Source organism: Bos mutus, chromosome 19 (assembly GCF_027580195.1).
Source record: "Bos mutus isolate GX-2022 chromosome 19, NWIPB_WYAK_1.1, whole genome shotgun sequence".
In the NCBI taxonomy this organism is placed as follows: domain Eukaryota; kingdom Metazoa; phylum Chordata; class Mammalia; order Artiodactyla; family Bovidae; genus Bos; species Bos mutus.
This window is the reverse complement of record NC_091635.1, coordinates 36648174-36669176: the sequence shown is the minus strand read 5'-3', so window position 1 is coordinate 36669176 and position 21003 is coordinate 36648174. Positions and strand designations below refer to the sequence as shown.

At 51.7% G+C, this 21003-nt stretch overlaps 1 protein-coding gene across 4 annotated transcripts in view; it reads right to left on the bottom strand.

Annotated features, from left to right (window-relative positions):
* Nucleotides 1-21003, bottom strand: part of CSNK1D (casein kinase 1 delta) — a 37709-nt gene that overhangs the window by 1140 nt on the left and 15566 nt on the right. Inside the window, exons 3-10 of one of the 4 annotated variants that reach the window (XM_070390135.1) lie at nucleotides 13179-13327; nucleotides 12681-12909; nucleotides 12180-12350; nucleotides 11575-11723; nucleotides 9498-9669; nucleotides 8825-8964; nucleotides 5779-5843; nucleotides 2515-4659 (exon numbers count right to left, since the gene is read on the bottom strand). In XM_070390135.1, the coding sequence (XP_070246236.1) occupies nucleotides 5811-5843; nucleotides 8825-8964; nucleotides 9498-9669; nucleotides 11575-11723; nucleotides 12180-12350; nucleotides 12681-12909; nucleotides 13179-13327 (1043 nt within the window). In that variant the 3' untranslated portion in view covers nucleotides 2515-4659; nucleotides 5779-5810. Of the gene's footprint in view, nucleotides 1-2514; nucleotides 4660-5778; nucleotides 5844-8824; nucleotides 8965-9497; nucleotides 9670-11574; nucleotides 11724-12179; nucleotides 12351-12680; nucleotides 12910-13178; nucleotides 13328-17960; nucleotides 18080-21003 lie in introns of those variants that run through there. The other 3 variants (XM_070390136.1, XM_070390134.1, XM_070390133.1) reach the window with 3 other exon arrangements.

Genomic DNA, 21003 nt, shown 5'->3' with positions numbered 1-21003 from the left:
CAGCACCCTGCCCCATCTCATCCTTTCTGTCCTTCTCCTCTGCCAGGGGCCTGAGCTGTGGGCAGTGCTAGCAGCTGCAAAAGTCAGGTGGTAGCCCTGCATCCACGGACCTCACCCTGTGCAAGGTGGGCCAGGCAGGGGCCAGCCCCTGGGAGAGCTGAGCCACGAGCACCCAACTTGTCAGCCCCACCTGTGGTCTCTGAACTGGAGGGGAACAGGAAAAGGCCACAAGTGGGTGCCCTGCTTGTGCCCTTCCCCCAACCCCCTCCCAAGCCCTCATCACGACACCCCCTTCTCTCCTGGCAAGAGCTCGGCCTGGCTGTCGCCAGTCATTCAGTTTTCTTGGGTCTCTTGGAACCAGCTGTGGGGATGACCAGGGCCCCTGTATTCCACACCACCACCCCTTCACTCTCACCTGAAGCTGCCTCACTCGTCCCCACTCCCTACTGGGACTCTCTACAGCCACACTGGGTATACCGTTCAGTGACTGAGATGGTGTGGGAGTCCCTCCCCTGGGGGTGGGACCCATGGCTGGTCTGGTGCTGGATCCATGCAACCCAGGGTGCACCTGAGGCCCCCTGCCCCTACATCAGCTGGTTAAAGCATGCAGGGGCTCTGCCCAGATTGGAGACTGACCTGCAGTCTAACCCTAACCCTGGGGAGAAGGTGATCAGATAGTTTGGTCTGCCTGGTTTTCTGGTTCCAGATGTTTCCAGCTGTGCCCAAGACACAGTGAAAGAAAACTTCCTGTCCTCAGGAAGCTGTGGCTGCCAAGGGCCAATGGCCCTAAAAGCAGTTAGGAGAGTGGTCAGCGCTCTGGAATGAACAGGGCTCTCCCTAGTCCTCCAGACGTCCCACCGGAGGAGGCTCACACCCAGCTTCCCATGAAGACACAGATGCCTGTGCTAAGCCCACTCTCACAAGCCGTTAGCACCTCCTTGGAGGACACATACACATCAGCCTAAATCAGAAGTGGGGGGTACATGAGCCAGGCGCCCTGGGGCACTACCCAGCCCTGCCAGAACTTGGGGCACCTGCCATCCTGTGTGGAGAACACCCTGGCACACACGTGCAGGCCCCCACTGGGAAAGCCTGGCAGGAAGGCAGCCCCTGCTGCCAGTGACTGCCCAAGGGTTCTGCCAATGGCAGTCTGGGAGGCGGCTCCCTAGACCTGCAGGGCCCCCTCAAGGTTCCCCCCAAAGGACACTCCCCTGTAACCCTAAACACTCTTGCAAACAGCGGTGCCAAGGGGTGTGCTGCTTTCATAGCTCCCAGCCAGTGGGGGTGGGCATGGTCCCTAGGAGGAGCTCCAAGCACCCCATTCAGAGGCGACAGGGCCTGGGGGCAGGTGGCAGGTGGCGGCTTGGACCCAGAGCTTGCTCTCCCGAGCATGGAGCCTGTCAGGCAGGTCAGGGGGTAGAGTTCTCCATGTTGGGAAGACAGAGGTGGTGAGGGGGCTGGAGAACAGGGCAGGCAGACTCTGAGTGAAAGGGGCCAGGGTCCCTGTTCTGCCTGTGACCTCCCTCCTGGCAGGAGAACAAGAGGTGGTTCAGGGTTCACCTCATCACCATTTCAGCTGAGTCCAAGTGTCAGCAGGCTTAGGGGAGGAGGGGGAACCCATAAAGAAGAGCTCAGGCTCTTTCACATCCTCAGGGACCACCTGGCACAAGCCTGGCACACCTGGCTTGTGAGCAGTAAACACAAACCAGTGGCAGCTGGGAGATCCACCTGCCCCACCCGTTTACCATGCATGCGGGTGGCGTCACTAATTTCCCTGGAGTACACGCAAAGCTGGCATACTCCGCTCAGGACAAGTGGGTGTGGACCAGAAGGTGCTTAGTTACCACACATCTATGGGAACACATCTGTGGTCCCAGTTCAACAGGGAGGGACTTTCCTGCGGGGCCACACCTTCTCACTCGGCTCTGCCTGGAGCTCCCAGGGGTAGGGGTGTCCTGGTCTCCAACAACTCCAGGGGCAGAGGGAAGCGGAGGCCATGAGCCCAACAGCTGGAGAGACGATGCCCTCTTCCAACACTGCCTGCCTAGAAGGGACAGCCCCTGGGGCGTGAGGGATGCAGACTGGTGCTCACACTGGGATGGTGACTGCTGGGCCCAAGCCCCTGGGTCCCAGCAGGGGCCCCCCTGGGAGCCCTTTCATGGGTACCATGAGCACCCCCCATGGGCAGTAGGAACAAGGCTACGGGCCAAACACCACGCTCTTCACTCCCCAGAGAACACAAGGTGAGTGGCAGCACGCCCTTCCCACAGAGGTGGTTAAAGCAGGAGACTGGCGTGTGCGCACGGCCCACACCGGCAGCAGCTCAGCCACATCCCCGCCACAGCCCAGAGGCTCATCCCACCTGCTCCTGATCAGCTTACAAAAGTACATCAACAGGCTTCCAAAGGACAGACACGAATGCCCAGTCTCAGAAAAATTAGTTTCACAAAGTTAATCTACACAAATCAAAACTCAAAACTGATGAAATAAAGACCACATGGCAGGGGCAGGGAAGAAAGGCAGAAGTCGTCATGAATTTATTATTTACATGGTGGTTAAGGACACAAATACAGTGGTCATACAAAAGCGCAGTTCAGAGACTGGCCGCTGATACACAGGTTGATACAGACATTCCAACTATGTTTCCTGCAAGTCAGGATGGGGAGTTAAATACGGGGGGGCGGGGGGGACACAACTGTCCACAACCACACTGCTGAGGACTCGGGGTTGGAGTCCACTTCTAAAATGCCATCTGGCAATTTCAGGTGAAAACCTGGATGCAGAACATCGGGGCCGCAGCTGCTAACAGCTCTCCAGGAGGGGGACGCCCACCTCTGAGGAAGGCACTGGGCCACGATGAAAGCCCCCAACTCACTCCAACCAACCCGAGCTCCCTTTACACTCCCAGAAACACAGCCCCACCTGGCCAAGTGTCCATACCCTGAAACACTTACAGAGTAGCCAGCTCAGGATTCAGAAAGAAGCAACCAGCTGCATTCTGCGCCATCAACACAGCAGTTGGGGCATCCTAGGACCAGTGTCCCTGTGCTGGGACTTTGGGGGCAGGAAGGGAAAACACAGACATGGACACCTTTCAGGTCCCTAGCTTCCTACCAGTGCCTGTTTCTAAACAGAACGCACTGCAGGGCAATGACGGGGAGAAATGTGGAAGTACCTATGAACATATATATTGCACCTCACTTCCAGAGATGGAGGCTCCTGTCTACCGGCCGCCACTACCAGCTGGTGCTTCTGTTGCTGCTGCTGCAAAGCGAGGGAGGGTGTCTCAGGAACCCACCTGGAGCCTGGTTGCCCCGGAGGGTCTTTCTGGGGAGACTCGGCCCTGCTCTGCCTCTTGGCCTCTGTGGGGTCACTATGTCTCAGGGAAGGTCACAAAAGCGTGTTATCTTTCACTCTCCTGGACATCAGGTCGTCAGAGTCACCTGTTTCTTGGCACTTCAGAGTGGATTCCCTTGGGCCCGCTGGCCTTTCTGGGCAATGCTGGCACACAGGGTGGACACCACAGCCCTTGGTTTTGAGCAGAGATGTTAACCCAGACTGGGGGCCAACCTGCACTGGTAGTATCAACAGCCTATTTAGAAAATCTCCCAAGTTCGAAAGCACTGGGGCAACCACCACCAACATAACCAAACATGACTCCACGGAGGAGCCCAAGTCTCTGCTTGAAATCCTCTCCCGAGGGATCAGCAACATGACGCGAAGCCGTGGCTTCTGCAGTCTTCAGGCTCGGCTTCCTTCTCGTTGTGTCTGGGAAGGTCAGATCCATGGGCTGCTCTGTCGGGAAGCACCCGCTGCGCCTGTGCGTGTGGCCAGCACTTTCTAACTGCCCTGATGATTCAAGAATCCCAGCGGGTCTGCAGTGAGCAGGCATTTCAGTTTACAGTGGGGAAGGGAGCGTGACAGCCAAAACTAGATTAATGAAGTCACGAGACACACGGCACACGGACACACACGTTACTTACACACGCGTATATACGTGATAGAATTTCTGATGAGAAAATCCCTTCTCCACAGTGGACCACATAACAAACCACGAGACGCAGACCACAGAAACCCACGTGTGCTCTGCTCCCTGCCTCGCTCCTACACAAACTCCACACCAGCACCTGCTTCAGAATTCTTTAAGTCAGCATCTTTAAGACCGCAAAAACAGACATGAAAGAAACAATAAAAAGACAGATTTCTTTACACAGATTTAAGCCAATAATTTTTAGCAAAATGATACAAAACTGTCTTAACCAAGTAGAAGATCGGTAGTTACAGTAGACTCGGCAGGGACACGGGTGCGCCACCACGGAGGGGACTGAAAGGCTCTTGGATGGGAGTTTGATTCTCTCTGCAACCGTCTCACTGCTTTCTTCCCAGCCCCGCTAGAACCGAGTTCATGGGGGCTCAGTGCAGCCCCGGCGATGGCAGCGCTTGGAGTCTGTCCGGTTGGGTTTGTGTTTTGTTTCCCCCATGGGCGTCGCTGGGTGGGTGGCCTGGAGAGCTCCCGGTGTTAACATTTCGGTTCTAGACCGGGGGCGTGTCACTAGTAACAGAGTAGATCAGCCATGCATTGTCTGCCCTCAGCAAAAAGGAGAGTTCTCATCGGTGCACGACAGACTGCAGACCACTGGACGCCACCCGACCGGGAATCTGTCGGAGCCAAAGCACAGGAGAAGGTCAGCGTGAGGCCAGAGGAGTGGAGCCGGTCAGGCTTGAGCACAAAACACCAGTGACAGCGCCCGGGGAGGAGGAAGGACAGATGCCGCCTAGCCCTTTGGACATGTGCCCCCAGCCGCTCTGGAAGGTCCCTTGAGGCCAGGACACGTGCAGCAGAAAGAGTGACAGGAAGACGGGGAAGGAAGAAGAGCCATGCAGGCAAGGAGGCCGCGGAGCCGTGAGCTCATGATCAGTCAGACCGGACGGAGTCCAAGCGGGCAAGAGATGCCCAGCGCCCCCTTCCTAGAGAGTAGCCTGGTGTTCCGAAATAAAGGACCAGGCCCCGAGTGGGCACCGGGACTCCACTTGGGGGAAGACGTGAAAAGCACTTCCCATCAAGATGTCCCCAAAGAGTGCAGTCACGTTACAACTACAGCCGGTCTGCCCTGCGGTGCCGAGTGGACAGAAGCTGCAAGCCCTCAGCTGGGAGGAGCCACAAGAGTTGCCACCGAGAGGGGAGCTGGGCTTGGGAGGCCCAGCCATGCACCAATGGCAGGGAGCAGGCGGCTGTGGCTGATGGGTTAATACAGACGAGAGCGTGGACAAGATGCTGGGCAGAGACCAAGTTCAAAAAGAAAAGCAAACGAGGACAGAAATCAATGCTAAAGGAAGAGAGACGACAAAGCCAGGACAGCAGAGACCATCAGGAGTGTCTCACGCAGCGAGAGCGCAAGAGCCCCCACCAAGCGCGGCCCCCACAGCCAGCAAAATACAATACACGTCCGGCGACCAACCTGGGGCCACAAGGCCCCGAGCCTTCTGGGGCCACTGGAGCCGAGACCGGGCTCCTGCTCCCCATGCCAGCTCCTGACTAGAGACCACGGCGAGGGCCAAAGGCCAACAGAAAGGATTCTGGGGTCACCCCAGACTGCACAGCCCACTGTAGCTGCTCTGGAATCCATGTAAGGAGACGACCTGGGCCGGGCCCTGGCTCTACCTGGGGCACCTGGCATGCAAGCCCGACCCCCTGCGTGCTCCCTCAGGCCGGCGAGTGGGCGGCAGCTCCCACCCGGCCCGGCGCCTGCCGAGGAGCCCCGCCGTGAGCACACTCACCCAGTGCTGCCTTCCGACGGGGAGACGTGCAGCTACTTGCCGTGATGTTCGAAAGGAATGCTATTCTGAGGTGGGGGGAAAAGACAGCTGTTGGTAAGGGTTCCACTGGCTGGACCAGCACGTAAGGCCCTCCTGTTTCCACAAGTGCTGCCTTGCCTCAACCAGGTCCAGGACCCCTGGCTGGGACTGCTCGAGGGGATCCCGGGACCACACAAGGAACTGGGTCCCACCTTTCCAGAGTGGCCCCTGGACACGTGGCCGCTGCTCCTCGAGGATGGATCCATCAGGGAGGCCAATGAGGGAGATCCTTCCCAACTCCTCAAGCAGTAAGAGAACTGGATGCCCAGACAGCAGCCCCTCCACAGGGTCTTGGCATCAGGGGCTCCTGAGGCTTGTGCTCGGGAGGTGGAGAGGACACCACCTCCCCGTGACACAAGGACTGACATACGGAGAAGGACAGGGCTGCGGACCTCACTTGGAGCCAGAATTAAAACCAGCTAGCCCACCTGAAGGAAAAACTGGCACCACGGGTCAGTATTATGTTCTATTAACAGCACTGGATGAAGAAGACACTTCTCACAAAGAGAAACATCACACACAGGTTCAGCCACCAGAAGCCTTTCAGTCTCCATGACACTCCAGCAACAGAGGCCAGATTCGCAGGCTGGGGTCGGGGGATATGGGGACTGCAGTCCCTGGAGAAGGACAAGGGGGTGAGGAGTGGTGGCTAGGGCAAGGGACCTGTATGTCACGTCCTCCCACCCCCAGCTGGAGAGGGTCGGCAGGGCCGTCCCCCAAGCAGGCAGGGGGCTCCAGGCACTTGTATGCTGACGATGAGCTACCTCCTTGGCCTGGGTACACGGATGCAGGATGCAACCTCCCCTTGTGGAAGAGGAAGCTGGTAAGAAGAGGCCGCGGTCTGTGCACATGTGGCGCTGCCCCCTGGATCACTGTGTCACTGGCCCTATTCCTGATTGCATCTTTTGGCGGGGGTTGGGGGGGTGGGGGGTGTGAATGGAGGCCAGTCATAAAAGCTGGAGCAACTCTGATCACACCCTTGGTGGACAGCAGTCTTTCAGGGTCTCTTAAGGAAGAGCACCTGGGGGATGATCAGGAAAACCTGAAGGAGAGAGCTGTCCAGCTGCCCTCAACATGAAGATCATAAGGAAACTCCCAGGGTAACTAGAGTGCTTCTTTTGGAAGGGACACACACAAATTGAATCTCTTCAGAGACCGGCCCCCCCACCCCAGTGTTCAGGCCCATTTCTTTGAAGGGAAAGCAGAGAGAACCAGAGGGCGAAGACATGCAATTGTGATGGAAAGACTTTACAGGAAAGGTCCTGAAGCTGTGTGTTGTCCACGTTCAGGGGTCATGGGCTGAATGAAGATGGACACAAGGTGGTGAAGAGGCTGGATTAAAACCCATAACTGCCTGGCACTCTCAGGACTCTCAGCCTCTTCCACTTTCCTCAGTGATCCTCAAAGCAAAACACATTTTCTTGTGTTAAAAAAGAAGTTAGCCTGCCCCTTCCTCAGTCCTTGCTGGCTGAGGTGTTCTGGAGCCCTCTACCAGGCCCTCCTGGCCAGGCATGGTGAACACCTCCAGGGACCTGCTCCCAACTGCTAGCTCATGCATTCCAGGGGTTGTGGGAAGAAACCTGTTAAGCCCCTTCTGTGCCCTGTGGTGACAGAGGACGATTGTGGGGCTGGGAGCCCTAAGAGGCCCAATCTCATTACTGACCCACTGAGCCACACAATTTGAACTACCTGCATCTTCAGTCTCTTAGAGAAAGTTACCATATAAGAAAAACCCATTTCTAGTAGACTTGCTAGTAAATTACTAGTAAATTTGGCAGAAACATTATTTCACTTGATTAAAGTGTGCCTGGGCACACCTTGTTCCTTTGCCACAAGACCGGCTGGATGCCACAGGACTGAGGTTCTGGGAGTTCTCACAAAATGCTCGACCCACCAAATTCACCAACATTGTACGCCCACAGCCCAGAAAGCACCGAGGACGGCAGGACGCAAAGTGTAAACGTGAGGCATAGTGGTGAAGCACAGGGCCGCTGCCCCAGCACGTGGCCGGGACCTGGGCTTTGGACATTCCTCAACCCACCACCTACCCACTGAGTAGACACCAGGGGGTAGTCCCAGTCCCCACAGGACACTGGCTGAAGCAGGAGAAATGGTCCACTTCAGTTGTTCCTGACCCGTACACCCCTAGTGCCCTGACTTCAGGAGGAGACCCTGAAGCGACTTGAGGAAAAACGTCCGCATGTGGGCAAAGAGCTGCTCTGCTGAGGGAGGCACGGTAGCAAGCACAGAAGGACAGCAAGGAAAGCCACAGTGGGAAGAGGACATGGGGGGAAAGGGGCCTGGGATCAGGCCCTGCACCTCTGAGCACACTTGCCTTGCCAGACAGAAGACAAACATCAGAAGGGGCACCAGAAGACAGGAACCCTCGCCCCAAAGCACACTGCCAAGCGCTGGGCTCTAGAAGGCCTCTGCCCATAAACTAAACAGTGATGGCCGGCAATATGCCACCCCTGCCACCCACCGCGCCCCCGGCACTCTTCTGGGGGAACACCTGGTCAACAAGATCGAGGACAGAGTCTCCAAGGCTGGATGTGCCCACAACAAATGGTGTGAGCAGGCTAGAAGCACCAGCCTGCACAGGGAAGATGGCCAAGGCTCCAAGGCTGCCCGGGGGCTGGGAGCCACGTGGAGGGCAGCAGGAGAGAGAAGGCCCCGTGGCACGTCCCAGCCTAGCACAGCCTGAGGGGAGGGGTGTAGAGCCCTCACCCCACACAGCTCATCAAGGAGGCTCTCAACCAAGGGGCCAAGCTGCATCAAGGGGTACAACGTTACCCCATCAGTTAAAACACCCCAATATGGGAAGAAAGGGAAGGAAGGAAAGAAGGAATGACTATGAAACTATGACCTCACTTTGTTTGGAGCCCATTAAGACCAGACCAAACATGAAGTCAGAGGCCCGCAGCACCCGGCCTGGGCAAGCTCAGGTGCTGGCCCACGGGGCGCGTACCTGTGAGGTGGACATGCGGGAGGTATCTTGCCGGCCCGTGAGGTCGGATGAGGAGATGTTGACCGGGGCACCGCGGTGCAGCCGCATACTCACTTTCCGCTCTCTTTCCATGCCGGACACGGGCCTAGGAGAGGTGTTCGCTGGAGGAGAGGGAGACAGGGCAAGCGTGAGGCCTCGGAATGCAACCCCACACTCCAGCACAGGGTCTCTCCCTGAAAACCATGTCTACCAAGCACCCTCAGCTGCCTCAGTTTCAGGCACAGGACAGCTTACCGCACCCTAAGGGTAGGCCGGCACCACGGGCTGATCCCCGGGAGTAAAGCACAAGGAGTCTAGTGGAGGCTGGCTGGGGCCTCTGCCTACAATGCCTGTCTCAACAGGCAAGGAAGAGGCTAAATGTTGTGTCATGAGACCAAGAGGCAACGCAACAGAGCTCACAGGGAACACAATCCTTCAACAGGCCCACTTCTGAGAAATAGATATTCTGGAAGGCACTATCCCAGGTGGTTCCCCGGCGTGTCTAATTTCGGAGTAAGAAACGAACAGAACGAGGACGCGCACGCTTCACCCACGAGGCACACCGCCCAGACCCCATGAGGTCACACACTGGAGTGTCCAGAGCAAGCGACACACAAAATAGAACCCTGCTGCCTACAGCTCGGGGACCACTCACCAGTGTGTGAGGTAGGGGTGAGGGGGGTGGGAGGAGCCACCTCCTGTGTCCCCCTCAGCCGGCCCGAGGCCGTGGAAGGGAGGCCGCGGGTGGCTGGATTTCGGGAGTGTCTCAACCGCTCCTCTCGGTCCCGGCGTTCCCGCTCAGCATCGTCAGCTGCCCGGCTGGCTCCCTATGGAGGAAAGAGGGCGACACCAGAACTGAACTGGTTTGGTAAAAAACTACCTGAGGCCCTTGGCCACCACTCGAAAAAACACGGGGGCGTGTGGAACAGTCCCCCTGAAGTCTGCAGCCTCTGACAAGTCAGGCGTTCCTCCCTCCAGGGGCACACTTGACCCGTCCCACGACCGAGGGGGAGCGGAACCGGGCTTGTCTCCTTTCCCAGCAGAGGAAATCTCCACCCAGTCGCATTCTCACTCCTCAGAACCCAACCATCAACAGCACCTGGCGGCCTTCTTCTCTGCGATTATTCACGAGGGGACAGGAACCAGCCTAGGTCAGAGGCGGCCCAACGTGGCGACAGCCGGGGGAAGGCGCCCATGTGACAGGCAGATCAGCTGAAGGGTCCAACCAGAGCCCAGACACCTGGCTCGGGCCCATGTCCTGCTGGTGCGCATGAGACGAGGCTGGCAGCCAGGCTCGTCCCGGGTGGCGAGGCAGTGGGCACCACCTCAGCTAAACTAGCTGCTCCCAGAACAGTTAGTCGACACTTTCAGTGAGTATCAAACCAGAAGCACAGGGACACTGGATTTTAAGTGGTGACACCAGGGTACCTGTCCTAGGAGAGCTTATGTCCTAATCACCAGCGCCGTAAGTCAAGAGTCTGCAAACTGCAGCCCATGGGCCAAATGCAGCCACACTCATTCGTGCAAATAGTTTTCTTGGCACAGTCATGCCTGCTCACTGACGCACTGCTTTGGCGGCTCTCCAGTTACACACAACACAGAGTTGAGCGGTCACAATGCCATACAGATGGCAGAGAGAAAACCATTTATTGTCTGGCCTTTTATACAAGAGGTTTGCCGAATCCCTGTGAGGGGTGACGATGTAAAAACAAAAAATTTGTTACAGTAACTCTGACAGGAAGTGCACCTTGATGTGCAGACTCCAAGGAACCTGCAACACCACCCCCAAAGGTTGTCCTTCGAAGGCCATCCTAATAAAGAGGTCTGGCAGGATGGCACGGGCCAGGTCCAGGGCAGGCCGGCTCTGTGGGCTGGCCCCAGCTTGTGGAGGCTGCAGTTATCTGCCCCAACCTGGTCTGTGTGAGCACCCATGCACCCGTGAGGCCACGGGATAAGGGTTCCTGTTTTGCACTCTGAGGAGGAGGTTCTGTTCCTCCATCAGATTTTGTTACCTTAGAAACATGCCAATTTTTGTTTTACGCTCATAGAACACACTTTTAATGAAAGAGGAAGTGCAAATTAAAACAAAAAACGGGGATTCTGGCTGTAGTGTCAAAGATTAAACAAACTTCTACAACAAACTCAGAGACAGGTGGCCTGTTTTAGAGGAAACAAATTGAAGTCCAAGCTCCCATCCTATCCCACCCCGAGTCCTGACAATGCGCATGCACACAAACACAGGCTCATACTTAATGAACAAACTGGGTGACAAAGGAAATCAAATGTTAAGTCTAGCTCCTCACAAGGCCAAACGGAGACCTAACACACAGCACCTCCCAGGCCATTCAACCCCTGGGAGGCTGGGCCTCGGCACAGCCAGGTGAGGGGAGGAGGGGAAAGTCTTCACCCCACCCGGTGGGAGTCACATCCCCTTGACAAGGAATTCACAGACCAGTGCAGTCACAACATCCCGAGGACTGCAGAGTTCAAATGAGAGCCCTGGTCTGGGCAGACCTGCACTGGGGACTCCGTCATGGCACTGAGGCGCCTCCTTGGCTTGCCCTCTGGCATTTTGCTTCTCAGAACCCCTTGTGCTCCCCATGTGGCAGCCATGCCTCCTGAAGCCCCAACCCCGTACAGCTCCCAGAAAGGGATGGCAGCAGCTGGCAGCCTTCTGATGACAGGCAAGCCCCTTCCACGCTGAGTGGTCAGTGAGCTGGGGGCACACTTACAAATTTGAGCATGTTCCAGTCGAACACGTAGTCATAGGAGAAACCCTGGCGATGGAACAAGTTCCTGAAGAGCTGTCTCAGGTATGAGTAGTCAGGCTTATCGTCAAAACGCAAGGAACGGCAGAAATTTAGGTACGTGGCGAATTCAGCTGTAAACACCAGAAGACTCAGAGGTAACCAGCAGTATTCCTGACTGAGAGCCAGAATGGTGTCTGTCCACAGAACCCTTGACCACCCACAGCCACAGAGAGAGGCTGTGAAAGCTGGAGCCTGATACATCAGGCATGCTTTGAGGAAAGAGGATAAGACTGAGCACCACAGAGCATAACAGTTTTACCTGAGACATTTATCCCAGGAAAAGTCTCACAAAAACAAAAGGAAAACTCCCTGAGTTATGGCTCAGGAAGGCAGAGAAGCACTAGGGACAGAGGCTGTGGCCACTCGAAGGGCAGGTCACCTGAGTTAGTTCAGCTCCCTAACTCCGCAGGACACTGAGGGGGCTTTGGACAGCCAGCCTCTGGGGGACTTCCGTGGTCCTTCCAGACCTCACAGGCCCCTGCCCTCCCACAGAACTACAGCTGGCCCACTGTCCGCCGGACACTCACAAGGGTAGCCTTTGCACAACACCTCGATGGGAGTGGACATCTTCTTCTCACTGATCCTCTCATACTTCTGTCTCTTGGTAGCAGCCTTCAGGCCCTGCCAGGGCAGTGAGCCCAGGTTGAAGTACATGAGCACATAGCCCAGAGACTCCAGGTCATCCCTTCGAGATTGTTCTGGATAGAGAGGAGAGCAGGTCAGGGCAGCATGCCTGAGCATGCACAGCAACACCCCAGAGATGCTGCCTGGGGATAAACTCAGAGCCTCAGAGAAGGACACTTGGAGTCTTTGCTTCTGCAGAAGCAACGCTGCTGTGCTGTTAGGAGATGCACTGCCACCCATTAGGAAGCCCCAGCACATGCTGTCCCCCATGCCTCACAAGGTCTGCAGGCCCAGATGCCAGCCTTTGCTATGAAGGTTTGATGCCAGCCTCCATACCCAATGTGCCACAACCAACCCTCAGGGCCCCCAAGAGGCTGCAGGACAGCCAGGGCGGGAGGGCTCACCGATGCCAAGGTGTGTGTTGATGGAGGCATACCGCGCCGTCCCAGTGAGGTTCTTGTTCTCGCGGTAGGGGATGTGCTGGTGGGTGCGGGCGTCCCGGTACTTCTTAGCCAGCCCGAAGTCAATGATGTAGACCAGGTTGCCCTTCTTACCCAGCCCCATGAGGAAGTTGTCCGGCTTCACATCTCGGTGGATGAAGTTCTTCGAGTGTATGTATTCAATACGACTAATCTGCAGGTGGAGAAGCAGGGGTGACAGGTTGAACCCAAGGCTGCAGCCTGGCAGAAGGAACCAAGGGAACCCTGGCCCACTTGCAAACACCCACTTCCCTCCACAGGTCACTATCTCTTGCACAGTTAACAAGCTTCTGTTTTCTCCGTATGCACGCATAGCACAAAAAGGAAGCAAACAACCCTGAAGGCCTCATCAGATTGATGAATCAAACCAAGCCTGTGCTTAGCATGCGGGCTGCCCTTCAGTGGAGAAAAATGAAGTCTTACCATTTGGTCAGCAAGGAGTAGGACGGTTTTGAGACTGAACTTCCTAGAGCAAAAGTTGAAGAGGTCTTCCAGGCTGGGTCCCAACAGTTCCATCACCATGACGTTGTAGTCCCCCTCAGCCCCGCACCACCGGATGGTGGGGATGCCCACTGCAAGAGAGAGTGCGTCAGTCCCCCTCCCGTGCATCTGCACTGAGGATGCCAGTGCCTGTGATGCTGATGGGGGGCGGCTGGGCAGGAGCAGTGAGAAGTGACATGCGGAGAGGCTGGAAGGCCAATTTCACAGTGGGGGTGGGGTGAGGGGCTCAGGCGGAAGAGCCCTGCTGGCTCCCACAACCAGGTCCCAGTCTCCCTACGACTGACATCCTGCACCAGTGTGGGAAAGGTGTCACAGCTAATGACCCAATGCTGATACACTGTCATTAACTGAAGTGTATACTACTCAGGCTTCCTCAGGTTTAACCTCATGCCCTCTGGCTGCTCCAGGACGTGTCCCAAGATCACATGACGAGTAGTCGTCATGTCTCCTTCAGCTGCTCTTGGCCAGGAGGGTCTCTCAGACTTTCGTGGTCTGAATGACCCTGACAGTTTGGAGGAGGGCTGGACAGTGATGCACAGACTGTCCCCTCTGCTGGCCTCTCTGATGTTTTTCTCGTTATTAGTCTGGGCTTGTGGGTTTGGAGAGGAAGACCACAGGGGGGAAGTGCCCTTCTCATCATGTCCCGCCAGGGCTGTGCTGCAGTATGACTCCTCACCATGGCTGTACCCTTGGTCACCTGGCTGAGGTGTATCTGTCATGTGTCTCCACTGGGGAGTTTCTCTTTCTTCCCCTACCCATGCCGTTCTCCCTGTGGAGATGTCACCACACGTGGCCCACACTTAAGAGGGGTTTTGGGCCCCCTTCCCAGAGGGCAGAGCATTCATATATATACGACTTGGAATGCTTCCACACAGATGTGTGTCTTCTCACTTTTTCACTATTTTTCCCATCAGTATGAGCCCACGAGTGTCTGTGTCACATTTTGGTCTGTACTCCAGCACTGTATCACTTATTCTGTTGCTCCAAGCATCCTGGCCTTGCATGCTTCTCAGCGAGCAGCTCCTGGGGCCCTCTAACACCCCATCCCTGCAGGCTGTTTGAGTACTGCATTCCTTTCTGGCACTATAAGATGCTAAATACTTTTGATTTTGATATCAACAGGGCAACTTTTCATTTTTGCAATTAAATATTTAAAAAATACATTTTACACGTGACATGAGAACAAACTTAACAAAGTCCATAGGTTATAAGGCATAATGTGACAAAAGCTTGTGGCCTACCATGAACACAGAAGCTCAATAGGCTCCAAGCACAAGAACCATAAAGAACGCAACACTGACATACGCGACAGTCCAAATGCTCACTAGTGATAAACAGAACACCTTGAAAGCAGCCAGAGGAAAAAGCAGAGTGGAGGAACATCTTCCAAGAACTGAGAAAAGAACTGACAATCTGCCGAAAAAACCTCAGCAGAGACAAAATGAAGATATTTTCAGATATAAAAGGGTGATGAATCAATCACCAGCACTGTGACACGTTACAGGATGTCCTTCAGGCAGGAAGCAAGCGATGCCACATGGAAGTGTGGGGCTACAGAAGGAATGAAAAGCACTGGAAACAACATGAGTACATAAAAATTATTTAAATTTAAAAAGTATGACTGTTTATGGGACTTCCTTGGTAGCACAGTGGTTAAGAATCTGCCTGCCAATGCAGGGGACACAGGTTCTATCCCTGCTCCAGGAAGGTTCCACCTGCCATGAAGCAACTAAGCCCGCGTGCCACAACCACTGAGCCCATGCTCCAGGGCCCGGAGTCGCAACTCCTGAGCATATACGCCACAACTCCTGAAGCTCAAGTGCCCTGGAACCCTGCGCCGTAACTACTGAGCCCAGAATTCTGTAACCGCTACTGATGCCCGTATGCTTAGAGCCTGTGCTCCACGACAAGAGAAGCACCACAATGAGAAGCCCACGCAAGGCAATGAAGAGTAGCTCCTGCTCACCTCGACTAGAGAAAGCCCACGCAAAGCAACACAGACCCAGAGCAGCAAAAAATAAAAAATTAAGACATGACTGCTTAAACAAAAATAACAACGCACTGCAGCGTTTACAACATGCAAATAAAACACACGACACTATCACACAGGCAAGCAAGCAGCAGTCCACGAGGTCAGGTTTCTCTGCATCCTGTTGGCGATGACAGACCCTAACTGAACCACCATTGTGACACCACAAAGACAGTGAAAAAATTCAACAGAGGAGGCCATCACAAAAAAAATCATTTAGAAATGTTAAAAAAAAAAAAACCCACAAAAAATTTAATTCAAAATAAGGTTAAAAAGGAAGGAAACTGAAGCAAAGACCAGATGGCACAAAAATAACAGCAAAGCCAATCCTGTCATTAATCACACTGAATGTAAACACCACAGGGAAGGCACACTTTCTCAGATTAGATGGAAAAGAAAGGATCCACACCAAACACTCCTCAGGTCTAACTAGGTCACAAGGAGGACTGTGCACCACACCAACATCAGACGAGAAGGGCTGTGTCAGCATCAGACATGGTAGACTTGTGCAGAAGAGTGTTTCCAGGGATATTATCAGTCATCTCACAGTGATAAAGGCATCAACTGATCAAGAAAACACATATTCTAAGTGTTCACACAGCTAACAACAGAGCTTCAAAATACATGAAGCAATACAAGGAGAGAGACAAATCCACAACCTGACTAGAGATGTCAATCACCCCTCACAGCAGCAGAACAAGCTTTTTTTCCCCCAGGTATCATAGGGCATTTATCAAGATACATCACATTCTTGTCAGAAAACAAGCTTCAATAAAGTTACAAGGATTCAAGTTATACAACATATTTTCTCAGAAAACAGTGGAATTCATTTAGAAATAAATAACATGGAGAAGGCAATGGCACCCCACTCCGGCACTCTTGCCTGGAACAGCCCATGGATGGAGGAGCCTGGTAGGCTGCAGTCCGTGGGGTCACTAACTGTCGGACACAAATGAGTGACTTCACTTTCACTTTTCACTTTCACGCACTGGAGAAGGAAATGGCAACCCACTCCAGTGTTCTTGCCTGGAGAATCCCAGGGACGGGGGAGCCTGGTGGGCTGCTGTCTATGGGGTCACACAAGTCGGACACGACTGAAGCAACTTAGCAGCAGCAGCAGCAGGTAGAGTGAAAATTGTCTATATATCCCAATAATTCACATTATTACTTCATGAATGTGCATTAGGAAAATCATTGCCAAATAAACTCTTACAACATATCAATGTAATTCAAAAGACAAATAGCCCTTGTTGTTGTTTAATCCATACTTATCTCTCTCTCCTCATCTATATAAGAAAAATTCATTGAGTGGAAAATCGATCCAGTTCTCTGCACATTTATTAAAAGAGAAAGTGTATTGAAATTACAACTTAGTGTGCATAACACTGTTAGATTGTATGAAACCCTATAATATTTGAATATAAAAGATTATTCCGATGTTAAAAGTATGCTGTTAACAGGACAAGTCTCATTTAATGAACCAGAGTATGCATATCTTTTTTTCCTTGTGCTATACTGTTATGGTTCCATTTATTTCTATCTTCTGGGCACTAAAAATTTATTACATGAAGGTTTTTCATGTAGAGATATTGGTAAGGAATAAATTTGGTTTGTAACTACTAATAAATAGTTGATGCCAAAAAAAAAAAAAAAAAGAAATAACAGTTCTATGGAAAAAAATCCTCAAATATCTGGAAGCTAAATAATACAGTTCAAAATAATTTATGGATCAAGAAAGAAATCAAAAGGGGAATTAGCATTTTGAACTACAGGAAAAAGAAAACTCATCAGGATTTGAAATGTTGCTATGGTAGGCGAAAACTTTATAGCCACTAAATGCCTATACTATAGAAAACACATCAATGATCTCAGCTTCCACCTTAAGAAAACAGTTAAACCCTAAGCAGTCAGAAGTGAAATAAAAGATCACAGCAGAAACTAATGAAACAGAAAACTGAGAAACAAGAGAAAATGACTGAGACCAAAGCTGGCCCTTTGAGCAGACTGTTGATAAATCTCTAATGAGACTGATCCGGGAAAAACCAGAGAAGACACAAATTACCAACAGCAACAACGAGGGACGTCCCTGGAGGCTCACTGGTTAGCACTCTGTGCTTTCACTGTTGAGGGGCCAGGTTCTATCCCCGGTCCGGGACCTAAGATCTCACAAGCTGCATGGTACAACCAAAAACAAAACAAAATGAAAAACACAACAAAACACGCAGGAATGAGAGACAACATCACTAGATTCAGGCTTCCCAGGCGGCTCAATGGTAAAGATTCCACCTGCAATGCAGGAGACACAGGAGACGTGGGTTCAATCCTTGGGTTGGGAAGATCTCCTGGAAGAGGAGATGACAACCCACTCTAGTATTCTTGCCAGGGTTTTGAAAACCCCACGGACAGAGGAGCCTGGGGAGCTACAGTCCGTGGGGTCACAAAGAGTCAGAAATGACTGAGCAATTGAGCACGCACAAACATGGGGCAATATAAATAGCTTTATGCCAATACATTCAGTAATTTAGGTGAAACAAACAAGTTATTTGAAAGATACGAACCAACAAAGCCCTTGTATGCTGCTGGTGGGAACATAAGTACAAGCGGTCTGGCAGTTTCTTCAAAGAGAAAAAACATTCACTACTTTTGGTTCAGCCATTTCATTCCTAGTCACTTACCCAGAAGTAAAAGGATAAGAATGTCCATATCTACACGAAAGTTCACAGCAGCTTTGTTTGGAGTGCCTGACACCTGGAACAAATCCAAGTGCCCGTGAACAGGTGCAGGGATAAAGAAAGTAGGCATCCAAGGGAATAATTCTCAGCAATAAAAAGGAGTAACCATGACACACACACACATTCTCAAAAGAAAGGACACACAGTACTACTCCTTGCACAGGAAGCTCTAGAAAATGCAAACCAGCCCATAGCGACAAAAGCAGATGACAAAAGGCGGGGGTAGAGGAAGCACAAAGGGACCCAACAAACTTTGAAGAGCAACGGATATGTTTGTCACCTTGATTATGGCAATGGTTTCTTGAGAGGACACGCGTGGTAAAATTCTCAAATCACCACACTCAAAACACATGCAGTTTGATTCCTCTCAATAATGCTGATTAAAAAAAAAATAAACCAGAATGTTTTAGTTTTCTTTTCACACTAAAGTCACCTGAGCCATCTGAAGTGGATTTTGGGGTGAGGGGAGGCAGGACTTTCAGCAACCTTGGCCACGTGTGTTCACAAGGCCTCGCTCACTGACCATTACACCTCCTCCACTGACGTCAGAATCCGGTGCCCGAGGGTCTTTCTGCAGCTGGAGTGTGGGTGGCACAGCACTGCAGGTGGCACATGTGACGCAGCGCAGACACAGTCCACATTCACACTGGCCCAACCGCCTGCCCCAGTAATCTCCTTCACAGAAGTCCCCCGCCTAGGGTACAACCTAGGACCATGCACTGCCATGTAGTCACCATGGTTAAGTCTAGAACAGTTTTTTAACCTTCCATCAAAGAGAAATTTTTGAAGAGTTCAGGTCAATATTGAATGGTCCTCAATTTTGGATTTGCCTGATTGCTGGTTCTCATCACCTGACAGATGGAAATCTGCCAGATTTCTCCAACAAAAATTACTTTTTCTTTGTAAGTTATTTTGGCTGTGCTTCAGGGCATGTGGGATCTTAGTTCCCTCACCAGGTTCTGGACCTGGGTCCTAGGCAGTGAAAGCGCAGAGTCTTAACCAGGGGACCACCAGGGAATTCTCCTTTTTATTATTAATACATAATCTGCAACTGATGCTGAAGCTGAAACTCCAATACTTCGGCCACCTCATGCGAAGAGTTGACTCATTGGAAAAGACCCTGATGCTGGGAGGGACTTGGGGGCAGGAGGAGAAAGGGACAACAGAGGATGAGATGGCTGGATGGCATCACCAACTCAATGGACGTGAGTTTGAGTGAACTCCGGGAGTTGGTGATGGACAGTGAGGCCTGGCGTGCTGTGATTCATGGTGTCGTAAAGAGTTGGACACAACTGAGTGACTGAACTGAACTGAATCTGTGAGGGAAAAAAAAGTAATCTGTGGATGAAGCTTTGAGGGCAGTGTCAATACTTGAACTTGTATCAGGTTGGTGTAAAAGTAACTGTGGTTTTGCATTGTTGAACTTTGCTGTTTAATATTGGAATACATTCTTCAATGTGGTTATACTACACATCATTTTAATGTGCATTTCTCACTTTATGTTTTTTGCTAATGTATTACTTGCTGTTTATTTTACATTTGTTTTAGACCATGGAAATGATGCTAGACAAAAAACAAATTCAAGCAATCTTATTTGAGTTCAAAATAGGTCGGAAAGCAGCAGAGACAACTTGCAACATCATCACATTTGACCCAGGAACTGCTAATGAATGTATGCGAAGTTTTGCAAAGGAGATGAGAGCCTTCAAGATAAGCGTAGTGGTTGGCCATCAGAAGTTGACAACAAACTCAGATCATCATCGAAGCTGATCCTCTTAAAAGTACACGAGAAACTGCCAAAGAACTCAATGTCAACCATTCTATGGTTGTTTGGCATTTGAAGCAAATAGGAAAGGTGAAAAGGCTTGCCAAGTAGGTGCCTCAAGAGCTGACAGAAAATTAAAAAAAATTGTCGCTCTGAAGTGTCACCTTCTCTTACTCTACATAACAATGAACCATTCTCAATCAGATTATGACATGCAATGCAAAGTGGATTTTATACCACAACTAGCGACAACTAACTAGCCCAGTGGTTGGACTGAGAAGAAATGGAAGTTCCAGAGCACTTCCCAAAGCCAAAATTGCACCCCCCAAAAAAAAGTCATGGTCACTATTTGGTGGTCTGCTGCCCGTCTAATCCACTACAACTTTCTGAATCCCAGTGAAACCATTACATCTGAGAAGTATGCTCAGCAAATCGATGAGATGCACTGAAAATTGCAGTGGCTGTGTTGGTCAACAGAATGGGTCCAATTCTCCAAAAGTTGAACAAATTGGGCTGCAAAGTTTTGCCTCACCCACCATATTCACCTGATCTCTGGTCAACCAACTACCACTTCTTCAAGCATCTCAACAACATTCTTTTGCAAGCAAAATGCTTCCACAACCAGCAAGAGGCAGAAAATGCTTTCTAAAAGTTGGTCCAATCCTGAAGCACAGATTTTTATGCTACAGATTTGAATAAACAAACTTATTTCTTGTTTGCAACAATGTGTTCATTGTAATGGTTCCTGTTTTGATCAATAAAGATGTCTTTGAGCCTAGTTAAAATGTTTTAAAATTCAGATAGCAGTAATTTACTTTTGTACCAACCTGATATGTTTGTATCCATCCAGTTACCCTTTAAACCAATCAAGTAACAAAACAGTGTCCACAAAGTGGCGAGTTTCCATTTGATTGTTCCTTCTGCCCCTCTGTAGAGCTTAACTTCACACCTGCGCCTGTGTATAGAGCACTGTAGACTCATGAATTCTGTGTGTAGAGCATTGTGGACTCATGAACTTGCCCCTCTTCCATGCGTCATATAAATTTTAGGACTGTGTGTGTGTGTATGTGTAGAGAATTCTGGACTCATGAATTCTCCCCCTTCCATGTGTCATATAAATCTTAGGATTGTGTGTGTGGGTATGCAGAACATTGTGGATGCATGAATTCTCTCCTCTTCCATGTGTCACATAAATTTCAGCACTATTTGTTCTGGTTCTGT